The 23783-nt window shown below is 42.3% G+C and overlaps 1 protein-coding gene across 1 annotated transcript in view; it reads right to left on the reverse strand.

Annotated features, from left to right (window-relative positions):
- Positions 1-10055: 10055 nt before the first annotated feature.
- DDX1 (DEAD-box helicase 1) overlaps positions 10056-23783 on the reverse strand; it is a 79541-nt gene continuing 65813 nt past the window's right edge. The window contains exons 21-26 of the mRNA XM_040348568.1: positions 22418-22490; positions 22266-22338; positions 19501-19543; positions 16259-16354; positions 12293-12413; positions 10056-10469 (exon numbers count right to left, since the gene is read on the reverse strand). Coding sequence (XP_040204502.1) covers positions 10339-10469; positions 12293-12413; positions 16259-16354; positions 19501-19543; positions 22266-22338; positions 22418-22490 — 537 coding nt within the window. The 3' untranslated portion in view covers positions 10056-10338. The remainder of the gene's footprint in view (positions 10470-12292; positions 12414-16258; positions 16355-19500; positions 19544-22265; positions 22339-22417; positions 22491-23783) is intronic.

The raw sequence follows: 23783 nt of genomic DNA on the forward strand, positions 1-23783 counted from the left end.
GTGTGGGCATGTGTTTATCATGCCCTGTGATTAGGCACTGCTGTGTCACACATTTCACAGAGCCTGTCTTCTGATCTACAGAGGTGCTGAGAAGAGGAGTTTGAGGAGGCAGAGTCAGTACAGGAATTACTGCTTACATTAGCAGAAATTATGTATGTATATATATATATATATATATATATATATATATATATTTATCTCTCTCTATAGATCTAGATATCTCGCTCTCTCATATATATTTATAAGCTCACTCAACTGCTGAAATTGGTTTGCCAATTAAAAGAGGAGAAGCAACCGTACTGGCCGGTAGGAGAAGCAGGGTGTGGCTGCGGACAGGGGTGCTGGGAGGTTTGCTTGCCACCACTCCCCCCCCTGGGGCACCAGCCACCACTTGGATAGGCACACCTTTGATCGCCCCTGATGTTAACCCCTTTCCAGCCAGTGTTGTTAGTACAGTGCATATTTTTAGCACTGTATTAGTGTCACTGGTCCCCAAAAAGTATCAAAAGTGTCAGTTAGTGTCCAATTGTCCTCTGTAATATTGCAGTCCTGCTATAAGTCACTGATTGCCACCATTACTACTAAAAAATAAACAAATATATCCAATAGTTTGTAGTTGCTATAACCTTTGCTCATATCAACCTATGCTTATTGGGATTTTGTTTACCAAAAATATTTAGCAGAATACATATTGGCCTAAATTTATGAAGACATTTTTTTTTTATTTTTTTAATTAGACAGGATTAATAGCAGAAAGAAAAAATGTATTGTTTTTTTTCTCAGAACCATCTTTTTTTTTTTTTTTTTTTTTATAGTGCAAAAAATAAAAACCAAAAGAAATCTCAATTTGTGGGGGAAAAAAGGACATCAATTGTCAGTTAAAGTGCCATATCACAAAAAAAATGGCAAGGTCATAAAGAGGGGTAAACCTTCCGGAGGTAAAGTGGTTAAAAAAAATTGTCAGAAAAGTGCACCAAAACTGCCCCAAATAATGGATTTCTATGGCAAACGTGTGAAAATGGCCTTCTAGGCGTCGCTTGTACTTTGTGCCTTTTTCGTAGTGGTTTTATCTCAAACACAGTAGACGTATTGAACTTTTCATACAATGTACTTATTTTATAACACAAAGAAGAACTGAACTCTAGAAGCTGTGACCACAAAAGGGCACGCAGAGGGCACCATTTTCGCTTGCGGTCTTCCTGCATCCGATCATTTCACCATTAATGACTTACTATACCTTGTTCTGCACAGTTTGAAAGAAATAAAACAGAAGCACGGGGACCTGGGGTTTACCCCTATATTTGGACAGGGGGGCTCTGGATTACAGGCTGGCAGCTTATATACACCAAAGAAATTCCATTGCTTCCGTTCTCTCGGCTTGTGACTAAACCAGGGGTCTCCAAACTTTTCAAACAAAGGGCCACTTTATTGTCCTTCAGACTTTAGAAAGGGCCGGATTGTGGCCAGTGGGTGCAGAAAATGTCCGGGCCCAGCACCAGTAAGATTAAATCTGGCCTCAGGGTTGGTGGTCAGTAGGAGGAGGAGTAGGGTCCCTATCAGTAGGAGGAATAGTATCCCATCATTGGTATCAGAGGAAGAAATAGTGCCTCCTTGTTGGTGTCAGTGGAAGGAATAAGTGCCTCATATCAGTTGGAGGAATAGTGCCCCAAGCGCCGCATAAAGGCTAGCAAAGGGCTACATCTGGCCCTCGGGCCGCAGTTTGGAGACCCCTGGACTAAACCAACCTAAGGTTGAAGTGTCCAATTAGACATTTAAAAATTCAGCATTAAATTTATTCAAAAATGTTGATAAAATTATTTGTCACAATGCGTTTTGAGGGTCAGCAATTCACCATCTCCATCAGGACTAGAGAATGAAGATGTACTGTATATGGATAATCCGTTGTGGGTCTGGGTGTATGGTGAAGGACAGAGTCTGACAGCGGCTGGTTTGAGCAATCACGTGGTTGTAAACCTCAGACATGAAAATGAACAAAGCATATCCCTCTATAGCAGTGATAGATGGCGAACCTTGGCACCCCAGATGTTTTGGAACTACATTTCCCATGATGCCCAACTACACTGCAGAGTACATGAGCATCATGGGAAATGTAGTTCCAAAACATCTGGGGTGCCAACACTGCTCTATAGTGTGTACTTGTCTCAATCCAGAACACTAATGCCGCATACACACGGTCGGAATTTCCAACAAGATAAATTCTATGTGAGCTTTTGGTCGGAATTTCCGAACCGTGTGTAGGCCCCATCGGACTTTTTCTGTCGGAATTTCCAACAGCAAAAACATGAGAGCTGGTTCTCAAATTTTCCGATGGGAAAAGTTATTGTCGGAAATCATGCTCGGAATCGTTGAACTTAATTGTTCTCGGCTCGTTGTAGCGTTGTTCGTCACTACGCTCTTGACGGTCGGAATTTTGTGTGACAGTGTTTGAGCCAAAATTCCGTCGGAATAAAATCCACGGTTTTCTTGTCAGAATGTCCAATCGTGTGTACACGGAATTAGGCTCCTTTCACACTAGCTGACTCCAAAGTTGAGCAATTTTAAGTGTAACTTTGGAGTTTGACTTTGATAAGACTTAGTCTCGGATCACACTGCCGCAATTTGGGATCCCAAGTTGTGTGACATGTGAAATCCCATGTTAGTTAATAAAAAATTTCTAAATTAGTGCTACTGAAGTCGCACAGACTTTAGAAAAGGTTCCTATTCTACTTCAAGGCAACTTCTATCCGACTGGTGCCCATAGACTTTAAAGGAAGTGGCCTCCAACTCGGATCCTCCTCTTAATTCATGTGATTTGGATGCGATATTGCCGGATCATTACCCAGTCATTCCCTGAAGTTGCTTCAAAGACGCACTGTAATGAAGAAATGTCATCAGCACACCAAGGATTCCTCAGAAGAGTCCAAAGCTTTATTCACATGGTCACACAATTCACATCCGGCAAAGTTTCAGAGCCACGCAGGGCCCCTTCATCATTCAAGACTTGTCTGATGAAAAAGTCCCGCGTGGCTCCGAAACGTTGCCGGATGTGTACCGTGTGGCCATGCAACTAAAGCTTTGGACCCTTCTGAGGAATCCTTGGTGTTCTGCTGACATTTCTCTATTCAGATTGGTCATTACAGCACCCAGCATTATTACAGCCATTTCCATGAATGTGTGCATAGGGAATATTGCGATTAAGTTCGCAGGGGTGTGAACTGAGCCTTACACTTTCTGCCGTTGAAGTCGTGTCAAAGTCAGATCAAAGTAGTGCAGGAACCTTTTCTGAAGTCACAGCAATTTTAGTAGTGTCAATTGGAACGGATCTCCTAGAGATACATGGCATTTCACATGTCCTGCGACTTGGGGTCTCACAAGTCAGATCCTAAGTCCACAAGTGTGAATGGAGCCCAAGTGTTACTTCTGACAAGTTTTCCTGACAAGAGGGTAAAAACGGGGAGGGAGCTCCAGCCGACTGACAGCCCCTGCTCTGTTACTGTGTTCAGGGGGTGTGTCCCTTCCATCCAATCAGCTCCCAGAGCTCTCCCTATTGAGCTTTGCAGAGTATAAGTTCAGCTCTCCGCCACCCTTTTTCTGAACTCTCATGCAGCCATTTAAAATGTTTGCATTTTGAATCGATATAGAGAAGACTGCAGATAAACAGATACAATTTATGTAGGATATTTGTTTAATCTATGTGCATCACCTGAGGCTAGTCACTTCACTAGGTATATGAAAGGGTTTACAACCGCTTAAAATAATCTGTCACAGCACAAACTAGTTTAATCTCATTTTTGGAATAATTTTTAATCTGGACTTTTATATTTCTGATGTGGTGCTCCCAATCCCATATTGTGATGCTTTTGGTTAGAGGCAGGGCTTTGCTTCCTCATGTCAGAGCCTCCAGCAAGGAGAACATTGAACAGCAGAATAGTGACTTCAGCAAAATCGCATTCCAAATTTGGCGAGACTACAAGTCAGAGGCAGCAGTGCCTTAGATCCCATACTGTGGATATACAGCAGTTCCTAGACACACTCACATTCATACCAGAGAATTTAAACTATATACTGTGTATTAGAGAATAATCTCTCTCTCTCTCTATAGCATTAGCCAAAAAAAAAGGGGATGTAGAATTAGTCTTAGCTTATAGTGAAAAAGGTATAAGTTTAAAGTGGAACTGAACTCAAATAGTGAAGATGTTATAGGGAACACAGAGACGTGTAAATTCTCTTTAAAAAAGTATACTGAAAAATGTATAGACACGTGTGTGTGCGCATATATATATAATAAATAAATAAAAATTACATACACAATATAGGCACACACACAAAACTATATAAAAAAATGTATAAATAAAATCTGACAGCTGTGAATCAATCTAAATAATAAAGTAAACTTTTAACACACACAATTTGGCCTATTACGGAGAAAATGACTAGGAAGGTCTGGAAAACCAGTCTGAATTTTTCCAGACACCAGAATGCAACAACACAGACACTATGAACTGAATCAGTAAGAATGGATTATTAGCACCATCATGTGGTGAAGGTAATAAAGACACACAAGACCTACAGGTAAAAATACCTTCACAATACGGTAATTATTAAATAGTCACGTTTCTTTTACTCCATCTTTTTTTGGGGGGGGGGGGTGGGGGGTTTGTTTTACCCTTACCCCTTGTTCTTTTCATTTTTTTCTTAGATTTTTTTTTTTTTTTTTAGACTAGATCGTCATAAGAGAAGACAAATGTGGCATGTATAAATGCGGGATCACCAGCATTAGGTGCCAATTCAGCTATATAGAGCTTCTATGTAATTATACTGTACATTTTCAAGATTCTAATTTATTATTGCCGTCTAAAACCGCTTCTGATGTAAAGGAACACTTTTTGGTTGCTATGGACAATCAACTTTTTGAATTTGGCACCAGGCTCCGCAACGCTCGCAGGGAACTGAGCTTGGCACTGTGATACATGGAGCGGAGGACACGGCTTGCAGACACAGTGGGGAGACATCGCAGGATCCTGGAGACAAGGTAAGCAACATTGCCTGGATCCTGCAACGCGATCCCGAGAGTGTGGCTTGGGGTTACCGCTTTTGGTTTGGAAAATTCACCCCCGAGTCACAATCGGGAATACTGCTAGGGAGGTTAATGATCACTAGAGGGCTCACCAGCAGAACGAGGAGGATCACCTTCCCCCTACCCAGAAGTGTAGAATCATAGCTATACACACACACACACACACACACGTGATTCTGCACAGAGCGACCTCCCTATAGCAGTAAAGCTGCTATAGGGCAGTCTGCACCTAGATATACAGTACATTTTTAGTTATCACTAGAGGGATCCCCAGCAGGAGGAAGGAAGTCCCCGATTCCTTCTATAAAGATCTTTAGCTGTCACTAGAGGGATCCCCAGCAGGAGGAGGTCCGATTCCTCCTATAAAGATCTTTAGTGGTCACTAGAGGGATCCCCAGCAGGGGGAAGAAAGTCCCGATTCCTCCTATAAAGATTTTTAGTGGTCACTAGAGGGATCCCTGCAAGAGGAAGAAGGTCCCGATTCCTCCTATAAAGATCTTTAGCTGTCACTAGAGGGATCCCCAGCAGGAGGAGGTCCGATTCCTCCTATAAAGATCTTTAGTGGTCACTAGAGGGATCCCCAGCAGGGGGAAGAAAGTCCTGATTCCTCCTATAAAGATCTTTAGTGGTCACTAGAGGGATCCCTGCAAGAGGAAGAAGGTCCCGATTCCTCCTATAAAGATCTTTAGCTGTCACTAGAGGGATCCCCAGCAGGAGGAGGTCCGATTCCTCCTATAAAGATCTTTAGCTGTCACTAGAGGGATCCCCAGCAGGAGGTCCTGGTTCCTCCATCTATAATATATCCTAAATTATCATTAGAGGGATCAGCAGTAGGATCCTCCCATATAGATCTTTAGCTAGACGTCACAATACTGTGTCCAGTTCTGGAGACTTCACTTACAAAATGATATTGATAAGATAGAACAAGTCCAGAGATGATCAACAAAAGTAATGACAAGTCTGGAGGGATAAAGTATAGGAGGATAGACTGTTTAGAATTTAATGAATACTGTGTTGAAGAAAGATTACATGAAGGGGTGAATAAGGTTCAGGACGACAGTATTTTCAACCCGATGCCAGGATCAAAAACACGGGACATGAGCTCAAACTAGGAGGAGGAAAGCTCAAAAACCAAGGTTAGAAAGTATTATTTTACTAAAAGAGTAGTTGATGCTTGGGATGTCCTTCCAGCAGTTGTAGTGGTTTCAAACATGATTGGGACAAACACAGATCTATACTCTATACAAAATCAAAACAAAAAGTAGACTCGATGGACCACAATTTCTGGCATCACTCGTCTACATTCTATGTAATGATATTGTACATTTTCAAGGCTGGGTCACAAGGCTGGAAAGGGGATTGGCCCTTCATGACTACTTGTTGACAATCTAGGATAAACAAAGCTATGTTACCATGGCAACATCAGCAGAGCTCAGAAAGTAGGCCAGACATCACTTCCCATTTACTCGTATGGAAGAGATGGCTCAAGACAGCGTTATCATGTAGCCTATGGAAAGCAATAAACAATTCTTCACCTACGAGAGACAGTTTTATGTAAAATACTTTAATAACGGTTCAGCAACAAAATTATATACCGGTAGATCTCACGCTTTTTTTCTATGAAGCGTGGCATTGTAAAGAAGCATAGGAAAGCAAATGGCATTTAAACTGTATTCATTATAAATAGTATTTATCAACACCATCGGGTACATTTTGTATGGATAAAAGAGAACATTGCTCCTTGTAAGTAAATGAACCAGAAAAGAAAAAAAATGCTCATCTGTCTTCTCTGTGATACATGAGACCATCTAAGCCCTGGGTTTGAAATCGCACAACTTCACACAATTTTAAATCCGCATGTCAGTGCGACTTCAGGTTCTACTTGGCCGACATAGGTGCGACTTCATGCACAGAAGTCTATGCAAGTCGCACCTGAAATCGCTAAAAAGTAGCGCAGGAACTACTTCTTTAAATTGGTGGGCATAGCAAAGTCACGTTGCACAGATTTGAACAGTTGAACAATAGGGTGCGATTTGACCTGCCAAATAGCATGACAAGTCGCACTGGTGTGAACAAGGACTTGGTCAAATTTACATAACCCATATATAGCCAACATTTAGGAAGGAGTATATAGAAGGGTCAGAACCCCCATCAGGTTTTCAATGCCGTCTATGCCCCTGTCAAGCAGATTCACCCTCTGTTTGGCAACCATCCCAAGAAACAAAAAATTGGGGGCTTTACATACAGTTTTAAAAGAGAAGTCAGTCCAAAGCTTTACTTGGCCATACCTCTCTTCTTGGCGATAGGAATACACTTATCTCTGCACTCCTGTGCAGATTCAGCCGACAGTGGGCTAAACTCCGCTGTTGGCTGACCTTACAGAGGTGGTCCCAGGCTCTGAAAGGATCCCAACATTAAGGACGGGATCCACCCAGATGCCTGATAGACAACTCGCTCAGCTCTACAACACACTGCCTTAGCCAGCTGCTCTTGCACCCTCCACAGTCCAGTGCTCCAGCGAGTGGTGAAGGGGCACAGTAAAGAGTGGTGAATGACAGTGAAGACCAATAACTGAGAGACCAGCAGTCATGTGATCGTTGAGTTTTCAGTCTTCGAGCCGGTGAGGGACAGCTGCAGCATTGAACCGATGCTGCAATCACACAGGTGAGCATGTATGGTGTTTTTTTTATTTACCTTAAAGGCATTTGTTACCTCAACACTTCTCTTTTTATTAATTGTAATATAAAATGACTTCCCTTGTGTGAAATCCCTGGTGTTTCTGCCAGTCCCTCTGCTTTCCTAATAAAAACTGACCACACTAAGCAGGAAAGCAAACTGTGGTCAGTTCTCTAGGTATGCTGGGAACTCAGTGTGATCTCCAATGATCAGACTTGCCCTAAACCCCCCCCCCCCCCCCGCACAGCCGTTCACTGGGAGGCTCAGTGTGCTGCTGCGTCCCCTCCCACCAGCTCTTATGCAGCTGAGAACGATGGCGAAAAATAAAAAAATAAAAAGTATTTACAATATTTTTTTTAACCACTAAATTACTGGGCACTTAAACCCCCTTCCTGCCCAGACCAATTTTCAGCGCCGACGCATTTTGAATGACAATTGCGCGGTCATACAGCACTGTACCTAAATTATACTTTTATCATTTTTTTTGGTGGTATTTGATCATCTCTGCGATTTTTATTTTTTGTGCTATAAACAAAAAAAAAAAATAAAAAAAAAAAAATGACTATTTTTTTACTTTTTGTTATAATAATCTCCCATTTTTTTTTTTTTTTTAATTTTTTTCCTCAGTTTAGGCCGATACGTATTTTTACATTTTTTTTTTGAACAAAAATATCGCAATAAGCGTATATTGATTGGTTTGCGCAAAAGTTATAGCGCCTACAAAATAGGGGATAGATTTATGATTTTTTATTTTATTTTTTACTAGTAATGGCGGCGATCTGCGATTTTTTTGTCAGGCCTGCGATATTGCGGCGGACATATCGGACACTTTTGACACTATTTTGGGACCATTCACATTTATACAGCGATCAGTGCTATAAAAATGCACCGATTACTGTGTAAATGTGACTGGCAGGGAAGGGGTTAACACTAGGGGGTGAGGAATGGGTTAAATGTATTCCCTGGTGTGATTCTTACTGTGGGGGGAGGGGACTGATTGGGGGGAGGTGACCGATGCTGTATCCCTATGTACAAGGGACACAGATCGGTCTCCTCTCTCCCTGACAGTTTACACACAGAGCGCCAAGTCCCTGCCGTCACAGGTACCCGGCGGACATAGCGGCCGTCAGGCACGCGCATCGGCATCTCAGCGATGCGCCAGGCACAGTTTTTCCCCGCTGCGCGCCCCCAGCGGCGTGCGCGGGGAATGCAAATAAAAGGACGTCCACCCGGCAGATGAGAGCCGCGCTGTGGACGTCTTTCGTCTACAGTGCCGGTCTCAAGTGGTTAATCTATACACAAATGTTATGCCTTTCATTTCCATTTCAAACTAAGTGGGTTGTTTTACAAGGTGATCGTTTACAATCACTTTAAGGCCTGCCTCTCTCAGATGCAAATTTAATACTAGCAGATCACAAAACTAATCTGCACATCATCCCTGCAGGGCAAAACAGCAGGTACACTATAAAAGTAGGCCATCGCCTTTTTAAGCTGGATTCCCACCTATGCATTTTTAGTGCTTTTTGCAGATTTGCACTACAGTCCATTTAACATGGCTTCCTATGGAACACGGTCTGTAGTGCAAATCTGAAAAATGCAAAAAGCACTAAAAATGCATAGGTGTGAATCCAACCTTAGGGCCAGCGATACCATCAACGTTGTTTTTTGGGGGGTTCCTGAACAGGTTGAGCGCCACAGGCAATTTTTCTCTAGTCACAGTAAAAGCAGCCCAAGCCCATGCATATACTTTATTTTTAGTTTTTGCTGCTCCATTTAACCATCAGGATTGAAAAAAAAAAAAAAAAGGAATCCCTGTGCTGTGAAATGGAGATTACACAAGTCTAAGAACGTTTTCCCCAACCACATCTGACACCTCTGCCTGTCCTAGCGTCCAAGCACCAATCCCTAGGGCTGTCAACTAAAAAGAAGCGTTCTGTGGACTCATATTTATAGGAATATAAGAAAAGCAAAATTTATATCTGACTACGCAGTTGAGAGTGGTGCATTCAGATATCAAACAACCTTTTTCCTTCCTTTTTTATAAAGTTAATAGACTAGTACTCACATGTAAAAACGGGAAAGTGAGACTTTCACTGAGTTAACCGATATAGAATATATATTATTCCATTAATTTAATTTCTGTGTACCGTACTTGAATTTCATTCTGTACCTGTTTTCAGAGACAGTTCGCAGGAAGAGGAAATCCGCGATTGCATGATGAAGCCCTATAGCTTGCACTTCTGGATTTTTGGTGCTTCAGTACTGTTGTATTCTCCAATAAAAAATAAAAAGACTTTGCATGTATGTTTGTATTTTTATTGTTACAGCATGCACAAAATCACTGTCAAACATTATTAACCAGTAAAAGGAAACTCCGATGTACCTCGTCACTTAATACCAAGCATTAGCTGGTATAGAAGAAAAAAAAAAACAAGGAAATAAACTAGTGTCCATATTCGCTTAATTCCTGGGAGTGCAGCTCCAGGCGTAGTGACTGTTGCTTAGTTTGATGTTCCATGCTGCATAGGATGCTCTATTCAATGGGTCTCTCCATTGAAGGGCACATATACTGACACTACAGAGGCTCAGAAGGTTCTGAAGAGCTGGTTGGGCAGATAACCCAGACCCAAAAAGGAGGTCTGAGCCTCTTTCTCCAAAGAAGCCAGCTCTTGTACAGTAGGCGCCAACATTTCTACATGCCCTTTATAGAGTCCACCTGCAAAGAAAGAAAGACTCCAATGTGAAATGGCTCGAGTACAAGGAACAAAGTCTGTATGTGCAGTGCATGAAATGAACCCGTCACCAGATGCACATTATGTAGAAGGTATTGGTTAGCACAGATAATCACATACTGGGGATGATACCCTTGTCCCTGCATCATTTATTAGCAAGCCAAGGTAAGGACAGGAGTCCCAACATTTCATTGGCTGCATATTTGTCCCTGGTATATGACTTTAGCTATTCGTATAGGGAGTATAGATGATAGTCCCAGAGATTGCATCTTTAACAAGGAGACAATGGCAGCTCATACACAATATATATAAAAAATGTGTGTGTGTATTTATAATATTATATAAACACACACACACACACAACCTATCTTAGAGAGCTACACATGCTAAACTTTGGCTCCCATTATTTAGCAGAGATATATTTCTTGTTTGCCAGCCTTACAAGGTGGCTGCAACTTTATCAGAAGTCAGTGACACTGTAGATGCCCGCATTCTCCACCAAAAAAATAAGTCAGCGACACTGCTTGGGTTTCTAACAGCATAAAAATCATTGTGGATTGTGTTCTGTAGCAGACCAATGGGCCTAAAAACCTATAGACATACCAAGGCCATACAAATGGTAGCTTCACCAAAACACCTGATCAGCAAGGAATCCTTTACAGACGACTCAAACTTAAGTTTTCCATTGTAGCACGTTAACATGCAATGCATTAGGGCAGCCCATTCATTATGGATTGAGCCGTCCGTACACCCCGATAAAATAAAAAGGGTTATGTGTGTGTATTTCCGTTTAGCAAGGCAGCATACCCATGGTATGCAGGTTGTGGTCTAATATACAGTGCCGATAGGTGGCACAATAAAAGGACGAGACTACGTCCGTGATAGGCGGAACACTGAACACAGGCTCTGCTGGGAAACCAAGTGTTCCGCCTATCACGGAACAGCACGAGGAGGCGGCGCGGCTTTTAAAAAACGAACACCTGCAGTCTGACTCACTCTACCAGGCATAAAGGAATGAAGATTGGCACAGTGAGGCAATGGCACAGTGAGGCGAGGCAATGGCACAGTGAGGGGGGGGGGGGCGTCGTCTTATACGGCGAGTATATCCCAAAACCAACATTTTAGCTGGAAAATTAGGGGATCGTCTTATACGCCCAGTCGCCTTATACACTGGCAAATGTGATATATATATTTCCTTTCTTTTGACAAATCAAAACACTGCAGAGCCCAATGACCACTAAATGAGTGCACTACTGCTCATCAAGAGTACCACACTATGCCCTGTCCGCACTACAGCTTTTATGAATCAAAGGTCCATGCTTTCCATTCATAGACTGTGTTGGCTGGACTAAAAGGATTGGCATAGATACACATTCTTGAGCTCACTCAATTCTAATAAACTCTGCCACACCAAAAAGATTACAGCAGCAGAATGTAGGGACACTGGAGAAACATATCTGCATAACCAGGAAGGGGCACATGTTTTTTATTTAAACGTTGGCTTTAAAGTCTGAAGCAAAGTTCACCGCTAAGGTTTACTCAAGGGAATTATGTCTTAGGGTTTAGGTGAGGGGTGTTAGGGTCAGTTTAACGCTAGCTAGGGCTTGTGGGCGAAGCTTATTTTTGTTTCCAAAGGGCCCACACAGAGGACTTTAGCAGGTCCCAGGGTTGACAACCAGTGTCACAGTTTGTGACTTATAGAGACACACTTGTTTTGAATTGTTGTATGGTACATTACACCATTTATGCAGCCATACAAAAGAACCTCATGAAATGGAATACAAACGTCTGATGAATGAAAACTTACCACCAGTAGCTCTCCGTTGTCCATATGATACTTTTCCATCAAATTCATCCAAAGGCACCTTCATGTCCTGCTCTACATGTGTTATGGTGCAAGTCAGGTGCTCCTCAATTTCTGACAGCAGCTATAGAGGAATTACAAATTAGTTACAGCCATTGTCAGGGGATGTATTTAGCACAGCAAGAATTAACATTGCATTACAGGAAAATAAAGGAATTTTCTACATTAGAGAATGCAAATAAAATGCAGGAAGAAAATTTACTATAAAACTGAATATTTATGAAATATTTATTTTTGCAGATAGTATTGTTTTACATCTTACTGAAACTGTCCAATTTAGATGAATATATTGGAATAAAGTTTACACATCAGTCCTGCTTCACATCCTATAAAACGTACCCATTAACCTAAATCCATACATGGGGTTCTGGCTCATAGAACAAAAAACAGAAGTTTTTGGGTGCAAGAAGGGAGAAGATAAGTGTACAGCCTGCTGCCAGAAGCCTGTCAAAATCAATGATAAGCTTAAAGTGGAGGTTCACCCTATAAAAAATTTCTAACAATACATCCAACCCAGTCCTGCATATAAAATGATACTAACCTTTTTTTTTTCTTTGCCGTAGATATCGTTTAGCCGTGGAATTCACCGCGGCTTCCGGGTAGGGAATCCCGCGGGAGTGGGCGTTCCTATTGTCATGCCAAACGACGGCGCACACAGCGCGTCACGACTTCCCGAAGGAAGCTCGGGTCGGCTCTATTCGGCGCCTGCGCACCGGCGCTGAATAGAGCCGAGCTTCCTTCGGGAAGTCGTGACGCGCTGTGTGCGCGCCATCGTTTAGCATGTCAATCAATTGGCATGACAATAGGAACGCCCACTCCCGCGGGATTCCCTACCCGGAAGCTGCGGTGAATTCCACGGCTAAACGATATCTACGGCAAAGAGGGGTAAAAGGTTAGTGTCATTTTATATGCAGGACTGGGCTGGATGTATTGTTAGAAATTTTTTATAGGGTGAACCTCCACTTTAAAAACGCAGCTGGACACTGTCTTGATTGGCACTTATGGTTAAAGGTGTGCGTTTAGGGATGTAGTTCTCAAAGCATGAAATGCCTGTGCTCGGGGCATATGCATCTGAACTCATACAGTCTTAATTGGGAGAACAAATTAGACCAACATTAAGTCGTGGGCTGTATGCTGCACCCGTGCCTCCTTGTGTCAAACAACATCCAGTTTTTATGTTCTATGAGAAAAAAAGCGTTACTAGACATACTGATTACCAACAATACAGACCTGATCACGGATGAGAAAAAAAGGCGCAATTTAGGAAACAGCGATCACAGGTGAATTAGTTTCAGTATAAATCACACAAATGGGAAACATAAGGGGAATACAAAGACACTGAATTTCAAAAGAGCCAACTTCCCTTAACCAAGAACCTTGCTAGAAGGCATAAATTGGGATAAAATCTTAACAAAGAACACAGAGGAGAGATGGGTTTGCTTTACGAGCATATTAAATAAGGGCACTAGCCAATGCATCCCATTGGGTAATATATTTAAAAGAGTGAACAAAAGTCCTGCATGGCTTAACAAAGTAAAAGTGCATATAAAAGCAAAGGAGAAGGCCTTCAAAAGATACAAGGCTGAGGGATCATCATCAGCATTCAGACTTTATAAAGAATGCAACAAGAAATGAAAGGGTGCAATTCTAAGATAAAACATGAAAGACACATGGAGGAGAGCAAAAAAATAAAATAAAAAAATCCCAAGAAATTAAAGCGAGGGTTCACCCTAAAAACAAATTTCTAACATTAGAGCCAGCATACTAAGGACATTTACTGTATGCAGGTCTTCTTTTTTCTCCTTACATACCGCTATATTCTGATTTTGTCCAGGACTTCCGGGTTCTGATGACTGCGGGACTGAGCGTTCCTATCCCTGTCTCAGGGTTCTGATGACTGCGGGACTGGGCGTTCCTATCCCTGTCTCAGGGTTCTGATGACTGCGGGACTGGGCGTTCCTATCCCTGTCTCAGGGTTCTGATGACTGCAGGACTGGGCGTTCCTATCCCTGTCTCAGGGTTCTGATGACTGCGGGACTGGGCGTTCCTATCCTTGGATTACATGATTGACGGCTTGTGAAACCGTTCCCCTGTCGCACAACGCGCGTCACCAGATTTCCGGAAATAGCCAAGCTGCGAGTCGGCACTATACGGTGCCTGCGCAGTCAGCTCTACACGGCTGTATAGTGCTCGGCGCAGCTCAGCTATTTCCAGAAATCTGGTGATGTGCGTTGTGCGACAGGGGAACGGTTTCACAAGCCGTCAATCATGTAATCCAAGGATAGGAACGCCCAGTCATCAGAACCCGTAAGCCCTGGACAAAAAGACCATATAACGGTATGTACGGAGGAAAAAAAAAAAATGACCTGCATACAGTAAATGTCCTTAGTATGCTGGATGTAATGTTAAAAACATTTTTTTGGGGTGAACCCCCGCTTTAAGTATGTAAACAGAAAAAAAAAAAAAAAAGGGAGGATAGACCATATTGGCCCCATAAAGAATGAGGAAGGAAATCTGGTTACAAAGGATAGGGGGAGAGGGGGAAAGGTATTGAATTTATTCTTCTCCTCAGTCTTCACAAGGGAATTGGGGGCTTTAGTAACCAAAACGGCAGTGTTTATCCTCATGACACATCACAGGAAGTACCTCCATGGTTAACAGAGGACAGAATTAAACTTAGACTTGGGAAACATAACATTAATAAATCACCAGGACCAGATGGCTTGCACCCGAAGGTACTTAGGAAACATAGTCAAGTACAGTAGAACCTCGGATTGCGAGTAAAGCAGTTAACAAGCGTTTCACAATACGAGCCGGCGACACTCTGACCCGTTCAGAAATACTCAGTTCCCCCCACTTCTGGGCACATGCGGTATTGCGTGCAATAGAAGTCAATGTGGAACGAATTATCTTAATTTTCATTGACTTCTATGGGGAAACTCGCTTTGATATGCGAGTGCTTTGGATTACAAGCATTCTCCTGAAATGGATAATGCTTGAAATCCAAGGTTCCACTGTAATTGCCAGACCATTGTTACAAATTTTTACAGACAGACAGTCTACTGATTGGAATGGTACCAGCTGATTGGAGAAAGCCAATGTAGCACCAATATTTAAAAAAAGGGCACAAAATACATCCCTGGGAATTACAGACCAGTTAGCCCAACATCAATAGTATGTAAGCTCTTGGAGGGAATGATAAGGGACTATTATAGTAATGAGAACGGTATCATTAGCAGTATTCAGCATTCATTCATTAAGAATTGTTCTTGCCAAACCAATCTATTAACCTTCTACGAAGAGTAGGAGTTGCCATCTAGATAAAAGGAAGGCCCGTAGACGTGATGTATGTGGATTTTGCAAAATCATTTGACACAGTTCCCCATAAACAGTTACTATAAAAAATAAAGTCTGTTGGCATGGACCATAGGGTGAGTACATGGATTGAAAACTGGCTACAAGAGAGAAGAGACGCTTGAGAGGGGATAGGATTTAAATTTACAAATACCACACTGGTGACCCCACAATAGGGATACAACTTTTTTGTGGAAGGGAGTTTAACAAGACACGTGGCCACTCATTAAAATTTGAAGAAAAGAGGTTTAACGTTAAACTACGTAGAGGGTTCTTTACTGTAAGAGCGGCAAGGATGTGGAATTCCCTTTCACAGGCGGTGGGTATCAGCAGGGAGCCTTGATGGTTTCAAGAAACTATTATATAAAAGCACCTGAACAACCACAACATACAGGGATATACAATGTAATACTGACATATAATCACACACACAGGTTGGACTTGGACTTGTGTCTTTTTCCAACCTCACCTACTATGTAACTATGAGTCCTTATGCACCCACCATCTGCCCAAAAGAGACTAGAATTGTAACTGAAACATTGTAGTGGAACATACCTGCATCTCATTGTACCATATGGTACAGCCACCTTCGTCCTTCAGCCTGGTATTATAACATCCTTTACCACGACTGCTGCACACATGATACCAAACCTGTGGTCAGAACAAGGAGGCGATAAGTGATTACACCTACATAAGGACGCTCAAAAACAGAACTTTGTTTCATGTTAATCAGGCATGGAATAAAACAAACTCAGGAAGGGGGACAGGGTTCTGCAAAGCAACGTCAACAGTGTGCTTGAGGGGTGAATGTATTTCTTTTTTTTGCATAAAACTTAAAAAACTTTATGGAGTCAAGTGCTGGAATTACTCAATCTGAACTAAACAAAAAAAAACACTGAACTTAAAAAAAAAAAAACACATTCAGATATAAGGATCAAATAATGCCCCCAGATATAAATCCTTCTCCAATGATCATGACTAGATCATCTAATTCTCTGGTTCCCAATAATGTAATCTAAAAAGCATAAATTGATGTACTGGATTAAATACGGATATTAGCATGCATCTGTAGGATAGTCCAACAAAGGTTTTTTTTTTTTTCTTATCCTTACAGTATGTGATCATATGAAAGGAAAACTGCTATGTGTGTGGAATTAAAGGAAACACACTTAGAAAGGTATGGTGGCTGCCATCATTGGGCTCTTTTTAAGCCCAATGATGGTAGCGTTCATATTTTCTGAGTCACCACCCTGGATCAAGCATCCAGAGTATAAAGTCAGAGTGAGATCAGAATGACTGATGTCCAGAATTGTTAAAGGTCAGTGACTCGAAAAGTATTGAAGCCAGACGATCAGGGTGACAGCCAGGCAACAAACAAGGTGCGGAAAGCAATGGCAGTCCTCCACATTATTTCAGTTTGCTTTCAATATATACATTGTTAAATCAAATATTCCATGCATTTTACATTCACTAGTAATTACCGATGTGAAACTTTTTTTTAATTTTTTCTATGTAAAAAAGTTTCCTTCTCCATATTTGTCTTTTTTTGGGAGGGGAGCAGGTACCCTATTGACACATCAAAGGTCCCAAGAGATTGCGGGACCATTCACATGTGCAGTCAGCTGTGAAGCCGCAAGGTTTGCCCACAGTTAAGATGCCAACACCTGGGCCCGAAAACCGGCAAAGAGCTGGGTCATAGGAAAGTAAGTGTGCGTTTCTAAAAGTCAGCAGCTACAGTATTTGTAGCTGCCGACTTTTAAATGTTTCTTTAAAGTTTAAATAAAGGCAAAACTTTTTTTTCGAGTTTTTGATAGAGTGCAGAGGGATTAGAACCCATCAGTTTTTATTGCTGTCTGTGCCCCCGTTAGGCGCGTCACCCTATTTGTCCAGTTTTTCAACCTTTACCATTGAAAAGTGAAATTAACCACTTGCTTATTGGGCACTTAAACCCCCCTCCTGCCTAGACCAGCTTTCAGCACTGATGCACTTTGAATGACAATTGCGCGATCATACAACACTGTACCCAAATTCAATTTTTATATATTTTTTTTACACAAATAGAGCTTTCTTTTGTTGGTATTTAAAGCAGAGGTCCACCTTTAAAAATATTATATATATATATATATATATATATATATATATATATATATATATATATATATATATATATATATATATATATATATATATATATATATATATATATATATATATCCAAAAAGGCTCAAAAATCTTAATTTTTTTTATACTTAGCAGACATGGCTGTTGCTAGGCAGATTGTCCTAATCTGCCACTTCCTTGTCCGCTGTGATCTCTCTTTGCCTCCTGGGAAATGGGGCACGCTGTCTTCTGGGAACTGTGTGTCTCCCAGAGGACAGCCGCCTATTCACAAAGCGCCGCACGACTCGCACATGCGCAGTAGGAAATGGGCAGTGAAGACGCAAGGCTTCGCTGCCCGTTTCCCTTAGTGAGGATGGCGGCGTCGACACACGATCCAGAGGATAGATCGGCCTCAGGCGGCCAACATCGCGGGCACGCTGGACAGGCAAGTGTGCTTATTAAAAGTCAGCAGCTACAGTGTTTGTAGCTGCTGACTTTATTTATTTTTTTTCAGCTGGACCTCAGATTTAATCACCACTGCGGTTTTTATTTTTTGCTAAACAAACAAAACAAAAAAAGAGATGAAAAATTTTGAAAAAAATAAATAAATCAGGTTTCATATTTTTGTAATACAATTTTGCCAACAGGTAAGTTTTCTTCATTGATATGCGCTGATGAGGCAGCAATGATAGGCACAGATAAGGCGGCACTGATGGGCACAGATAAGATGGCACTGATAGGTGTTAATGATAGGTGACACTGATGGGCAGCATGGTTTATGAGGCACTGATTGGTGACATTGATAGGTGGCACAATTGGGAAATTGGTAGGTGGCACACATGGGCACAGATGAGCTGGCGGCAGCTCTCCCTGATCAGGACCGATGTCCCTCTTTTTTTTTGCCGTGATGGGCTTTTTTTTTTCTCCTCGCGCTATCAGCATGAGGAGAAAAAAAATTGCCTATTACCGACTGTTTCCATCACATGATCAGCTGTCATTGGCTGACAGCTGATCACGTGGTAGGGGGTCGGGACACTAGCTATGATTAGCGACTGGTTGTGATTAGCTTTTCCTAAACAAGTCAAGAGTGACCACCACACTTTTTTTGCCTTTCTTTTGTTAAAGTGGTACTCCGATCTGTGATCCAGCAAGTCTCAGACTCGCTGATCACAGAGCTGTATGAGCACGGGAGGATGTCTATTGACGGCCTCCCGGCAAAGTAGGTTCGCGTTGTAGCCGCTATAGTGCGGATGTGAAGAGGTTAAAAGAAAGTCCCACATTTTGGGTTGTACCCAGAGAAGAGGGTACATTTTCTAATGGGGACACTAGTTCTGGTGACCTAAGGGTCCCCAAAAATTTCCCTTAATTTGCAAGGACATCAATTTTATTTGGGTACAACTTTGCACGGCCGCGCAATTGTCAGTTAAAGAGACGCAGTGTCATATCGCAAAAAAATGGCCTGGTCAGGTAGGGGGTAAAACCTTCCGGAGCTGAAGTGGTTAAATAACATTTTGTAACAAGTCATCTAAATTTATTTAATTTGAATTAATTTAATTCCTTTTAAAATATAATAAAAAATGTGCAACTTTCTGCCAGTCCCTTATATCTACAGAAGAGTTTGTACCCCCCCCCCCCCCCCCCCCCCGTAGAAACATGCAGCGATTACAGCACAATCATTCCTTCATCAAACTCCTTACCTTCTCTTTTTCCGCTGCCACCAGAGAAATGGCCAATCCCATTCTAAAAATGGAAACATCTGTTTAGTAAGCCAGTAATAAATAATCTCTAACCATTAAAGAGAAGGTGTGTGTGTGTTTTTGCTACATTTTCCAGCACAGTGTTAAGTAAAATGTTTAAAATAGTCCAATATGCAGTGGCTTTGTCTGTATCCAATTACAGCGCCAGTTCACTGCACACTTCACCTCCAAACAATGGAAACCTGTGGGATAAGTACACAGGACAAAGTGAATAATGGAAAGCTTTGCAGAGAGGGAAAAGGCAGACTTGCTCCTCTATGGAAGAGATGAGAGAAGAGAGAAGAGAGGCGGCAGCCGTGTGAGAGAAGAGATTGGAGAAAAAAATAAAATAAAAAATAGCATATCTTTCTAGCCAACGCTGCATATAGATTTACTTTGAAATAATAATAAAAAAAAAGTGCACATGTATGTGTGGACATGTACTTCCATTAAACATCACCCTTCTAGGCTAGCACCGAGGGGAGAGAAACAAGGCCGCCAACATCCATCTAACTGGGTAAAGCTCTGTTCAACAGTCCAAGGCACGGCTGTACAAAAAAAGTTATAAAGCAGAAGTGCATGCTCAGTAAGGGCCCACCAACACCAGGGTGGTCCACTACGGAGCGTTTAATACATGCTAAAGTGTATGGGCCATATTCTCAAACAAGTTACGCCGGTGTATCTACTGATACACCGGCGTAAATCGAATTTCCCGCCGGCGTATCATTGTTTTGTATTTACAAAACAAGATACGCCGGATTTAGGCTAGGATCCGACTAGTGTAAGTCACTTACACTGTCGGATCCTAAATGTAATTCGCCGCCGGCCGCTAGATGGCGTTTACGCTCAGGTCTCATTTGTTTATGCAAATGAGCCTGATACGCCGATTCCCGAACGAAATCGCGTCGCTTACGTCGTTTGCGTAAGCGTAAGGTTACCCCTGCTATATGAGGGGTAACCTTACGCCAGTCCCACGTAGGCCATGTTAAGTATGGCATCGGGTCCGCGTCGTCTTTTCCCGTCGGGTACGTCGTTTTATTAAGTCGTTCTTGAATACGACTTTACGTCAATGAGGCACACGTCGGCGTCATTGACGTTTTCCGTCGAGAACTGGAGCATGCGCACTGGGCTATTTTAAGCTCGGCGCATGCGCAGTTCGAACGGCATGGGGGCGCGCTTAATTTAAATACAAGCCGCCCCCTTGGAATTACGCGGGGATACGCCGGGCCAATTACACTACACCGCCCCAAACTACGGAGCAAGTGTTTGGGGAATACAGCACTTGCTCCTGTAAGTTGGGGCGGCGTAGTGTAAATGGCTTACGCGACGCCGCCGCAGAAACTACAAGAATCTGTCCCTTTAGCAATAGAACAGCTTATTTGAATGGGCTGCCAACGCACCACAGGAATGCAAAGTTCATACTTGGTGGTACAGTACTGTGCATTGCACTGCAAGGCAAGCACATCGAGGAGCCACTCACAATGCATATTAATGCACTTAATGTGTTACTGCAACGCTTGTTGTGAATGGCCATTAATGAGGGAGGAAAGCTTTTGAATCACATTAAGAGAACTTACCGAAAACCGAAAGGAAAAACCCCTCTAATTGCTGCCCACTGACAAAGTCAGTGTATCCTGAATGAAAGCAGCGTCTGCCTGGCTCCGTCCAGACCAACATGACGCGTTTCGCCCTGCCACCCTAGGCCCCAGTTATCCTTGACTAAGCCCCAGGGGCATGGCCTAGACAGATCAGGGCTGAAGCTGCTTTCATTCGGGATGCACCCAGGCTTTGCTGTTTTTTTTTATTTTAATTTTTTCTTTTCTCTTATTCGTATGAATAAAAAGCAGGGGTAGGCAACCTGGGGGCCCTCCAGCTTTTGCAGAACTACAAGTCCCACTGTAGTTTGTAGTTGGCTTGAAGTTCTCAATGGACTGCCATGGCGTTGTGGAAGGTCATGGAGTCTATCAGATCGCATCGGCTTGCCATACAATGTACGGGGACACAGATACACTGACAGGTCTGCAGGAGACCTGCATGGCACCAATGATCTGCTAATCACTGGTGCAATGCTTTAGACTAGGGGCCTCAAACTGGCGGACCTCCAGCTGTTGCAAAACTACAAGTCCCATGAGGCATTGCAAGGCTGACAGTTACAAGCATGACTCCAACAGGCAGAGGCATGATGGAACTTGTAGTTTTGCAACAGCTGGAGGGCCACCAGTTTGAGATCACTGCTTTAGAGGCTTCAGAAACAAAAAAAGAAAAAATGTGCATTTATTATTTTTTGTTAAAAGGTGAACTTATCCTTTAAGCCACAGAAGCCCTTTTCCACGCCAGCACCCTCCTTCTGTATGGGTCACCGGAAAAAGAGATGGGAACTTTGAGCAGTATGCAAAGTTTCTCTAGCATATGGTCACATTAAGGGCTTGTTTACAGTTGTGGTGCCCCCTAAAGAGCATTCTGTGGTGGATCACTCTTCACAGGGTGGTGAGGAGATGTGATGTTACTTTCTCACAGTCTTTTTTTAACCTCTAAAAAAAACTTGCACCACCATGCCACAACAGAATGTATTGCACGTAGTTGCGGTGCATCCTATTTCAGGTGATTGTGGCGGGGAAGGGGGCAGGTCAATTTTATTGTCCTCCAAGTGTAAACCAGGCCGAGAAGAAAAGCTTCCATCGTTTACTATAAAATAGAGTAGAGCATAATTCACAAATATACAATACCTCTCAGCTCTGCCGACTCTTCCAATACGATGGACATAGTTCTGCTTCTCATCCGGAAGGGTCACATTGATAACTGAATGATGAACAGATATCATTATAGCCAATCATTCTTATACAAACATCAATAATCAAATATCCAGAAACCAACTCACCATAAGGAACTCCGTGGATATCAATACCTCTGGCAGCCACATCTGTGCAGACCAGGAATCGAACTTCATTTTTCTTAACACAAAATAATGGGAGTATGAAAAGGTGCATTGACGAAGTGGTAATGCAATTCAATCGCAACGTTTGTTATTTCAAGATGAATGTACTGAATCACTGTATTTACTAAAACTGGAGAGTGCAAAATCTGCTGCAACTCTGCATAGAAACCAAGTAAGCCAAAAGTGGAACTACCGCTTTACGCACTCCTCGCTCCCCGACTTGCCACATTTGGCATGTCATTTTTTTTGGGGGGGGGGGGATGCACCCTCTTTAGTGGTACTTCTGGTCCCGCTTCCTTTCTTCGGCCGCCTAGGCGACTCCTCCTCTCGCCCTAGGCGGCCCCTCCCTGCCAGCCATCTTCTGGGACACAATTCAGGTCCGCGTCGCTGGACATTGGGGTAGATATGTGTTGGTTTATTATAAAGACTTAATAAACTAAAAAAACGGGTGGAACTCGTTCCAGTTTTTAAGTGTTCCAGTTTTAGTAAATCTACTCCACAATGTGAGCGGAAGCAAGGCTGCAAAACTCCAACTACAGACTATTGGTGAACTGCGTCCAATGCCCCACGTTTAATTCTAAACCTCACCACAATGCCTCCATCTTGCCTGTACATCAGGAGTGGGAAGTCTCAGAGCCCACACCAGCTTAATAAGGGAAAATGTCTACAAAGCTTTGTTGCAGCTCCTTATTAGGGCCAATTCACACCGATAGCACACTAAACACTCAGTTTTAGCATGTGGCAGTTGTGAATTTTGGGCTGCAGTGAGACCGGGGCAGGGTGTGGTGTGGTGGGATGTGCATTTTTCATATGTGTCCCTTTTTTTTGCCATCAACTTTAGTTAAAGTGCACAAAGTAACATTTCATTCATGTCACCACATAGCAGCAGCTCGAATTTGAAATGTATCTCTACGAACTGTCCTTAAAAGAGGAACTGCAGTCTGTTCACATAATTTGTAATAAAAACATCTTTGTCATTCTGAAGCTTCCCTCCATTCGCTTTGCATACTATTTTATATATGCAGCATACTGATTGGGTATGCTTTAGAAAGTGAAGCTTTAAACTGTCTCAATGTATTATCATGTTCGGTGCGTTTAGTGGTTAGCGAACTAATTGACAATATATCATACTGTATTTGTGTGTTGTGAACAGTATTATTTCCTCCTCTTTGTGTAACAGATGTCTTGTTTTTGGAAAATAAAGGTTGATAAAAATTATTTGATGAAAGAAAAAGAAAAAGAAGCAAAGAAAGAAAGAAAAAGAAGCAAAGAAAGAAAGAAAAAGAAGCAAAGAAAGAAAGAAAAAGAA

The sequence above is a fragment of the Rana temporaria genome, chromosome 4 (genome assembly GCF_905171775.1).
Source record: "Rana temporaria chromosome 4, aRanTem1.1, whole genome shotgun sequence".
NCBI lineage: Eukaryota > Metazoa > Chordata > Amphibia > Anura > Ranidae > Rana > Rana temporaria.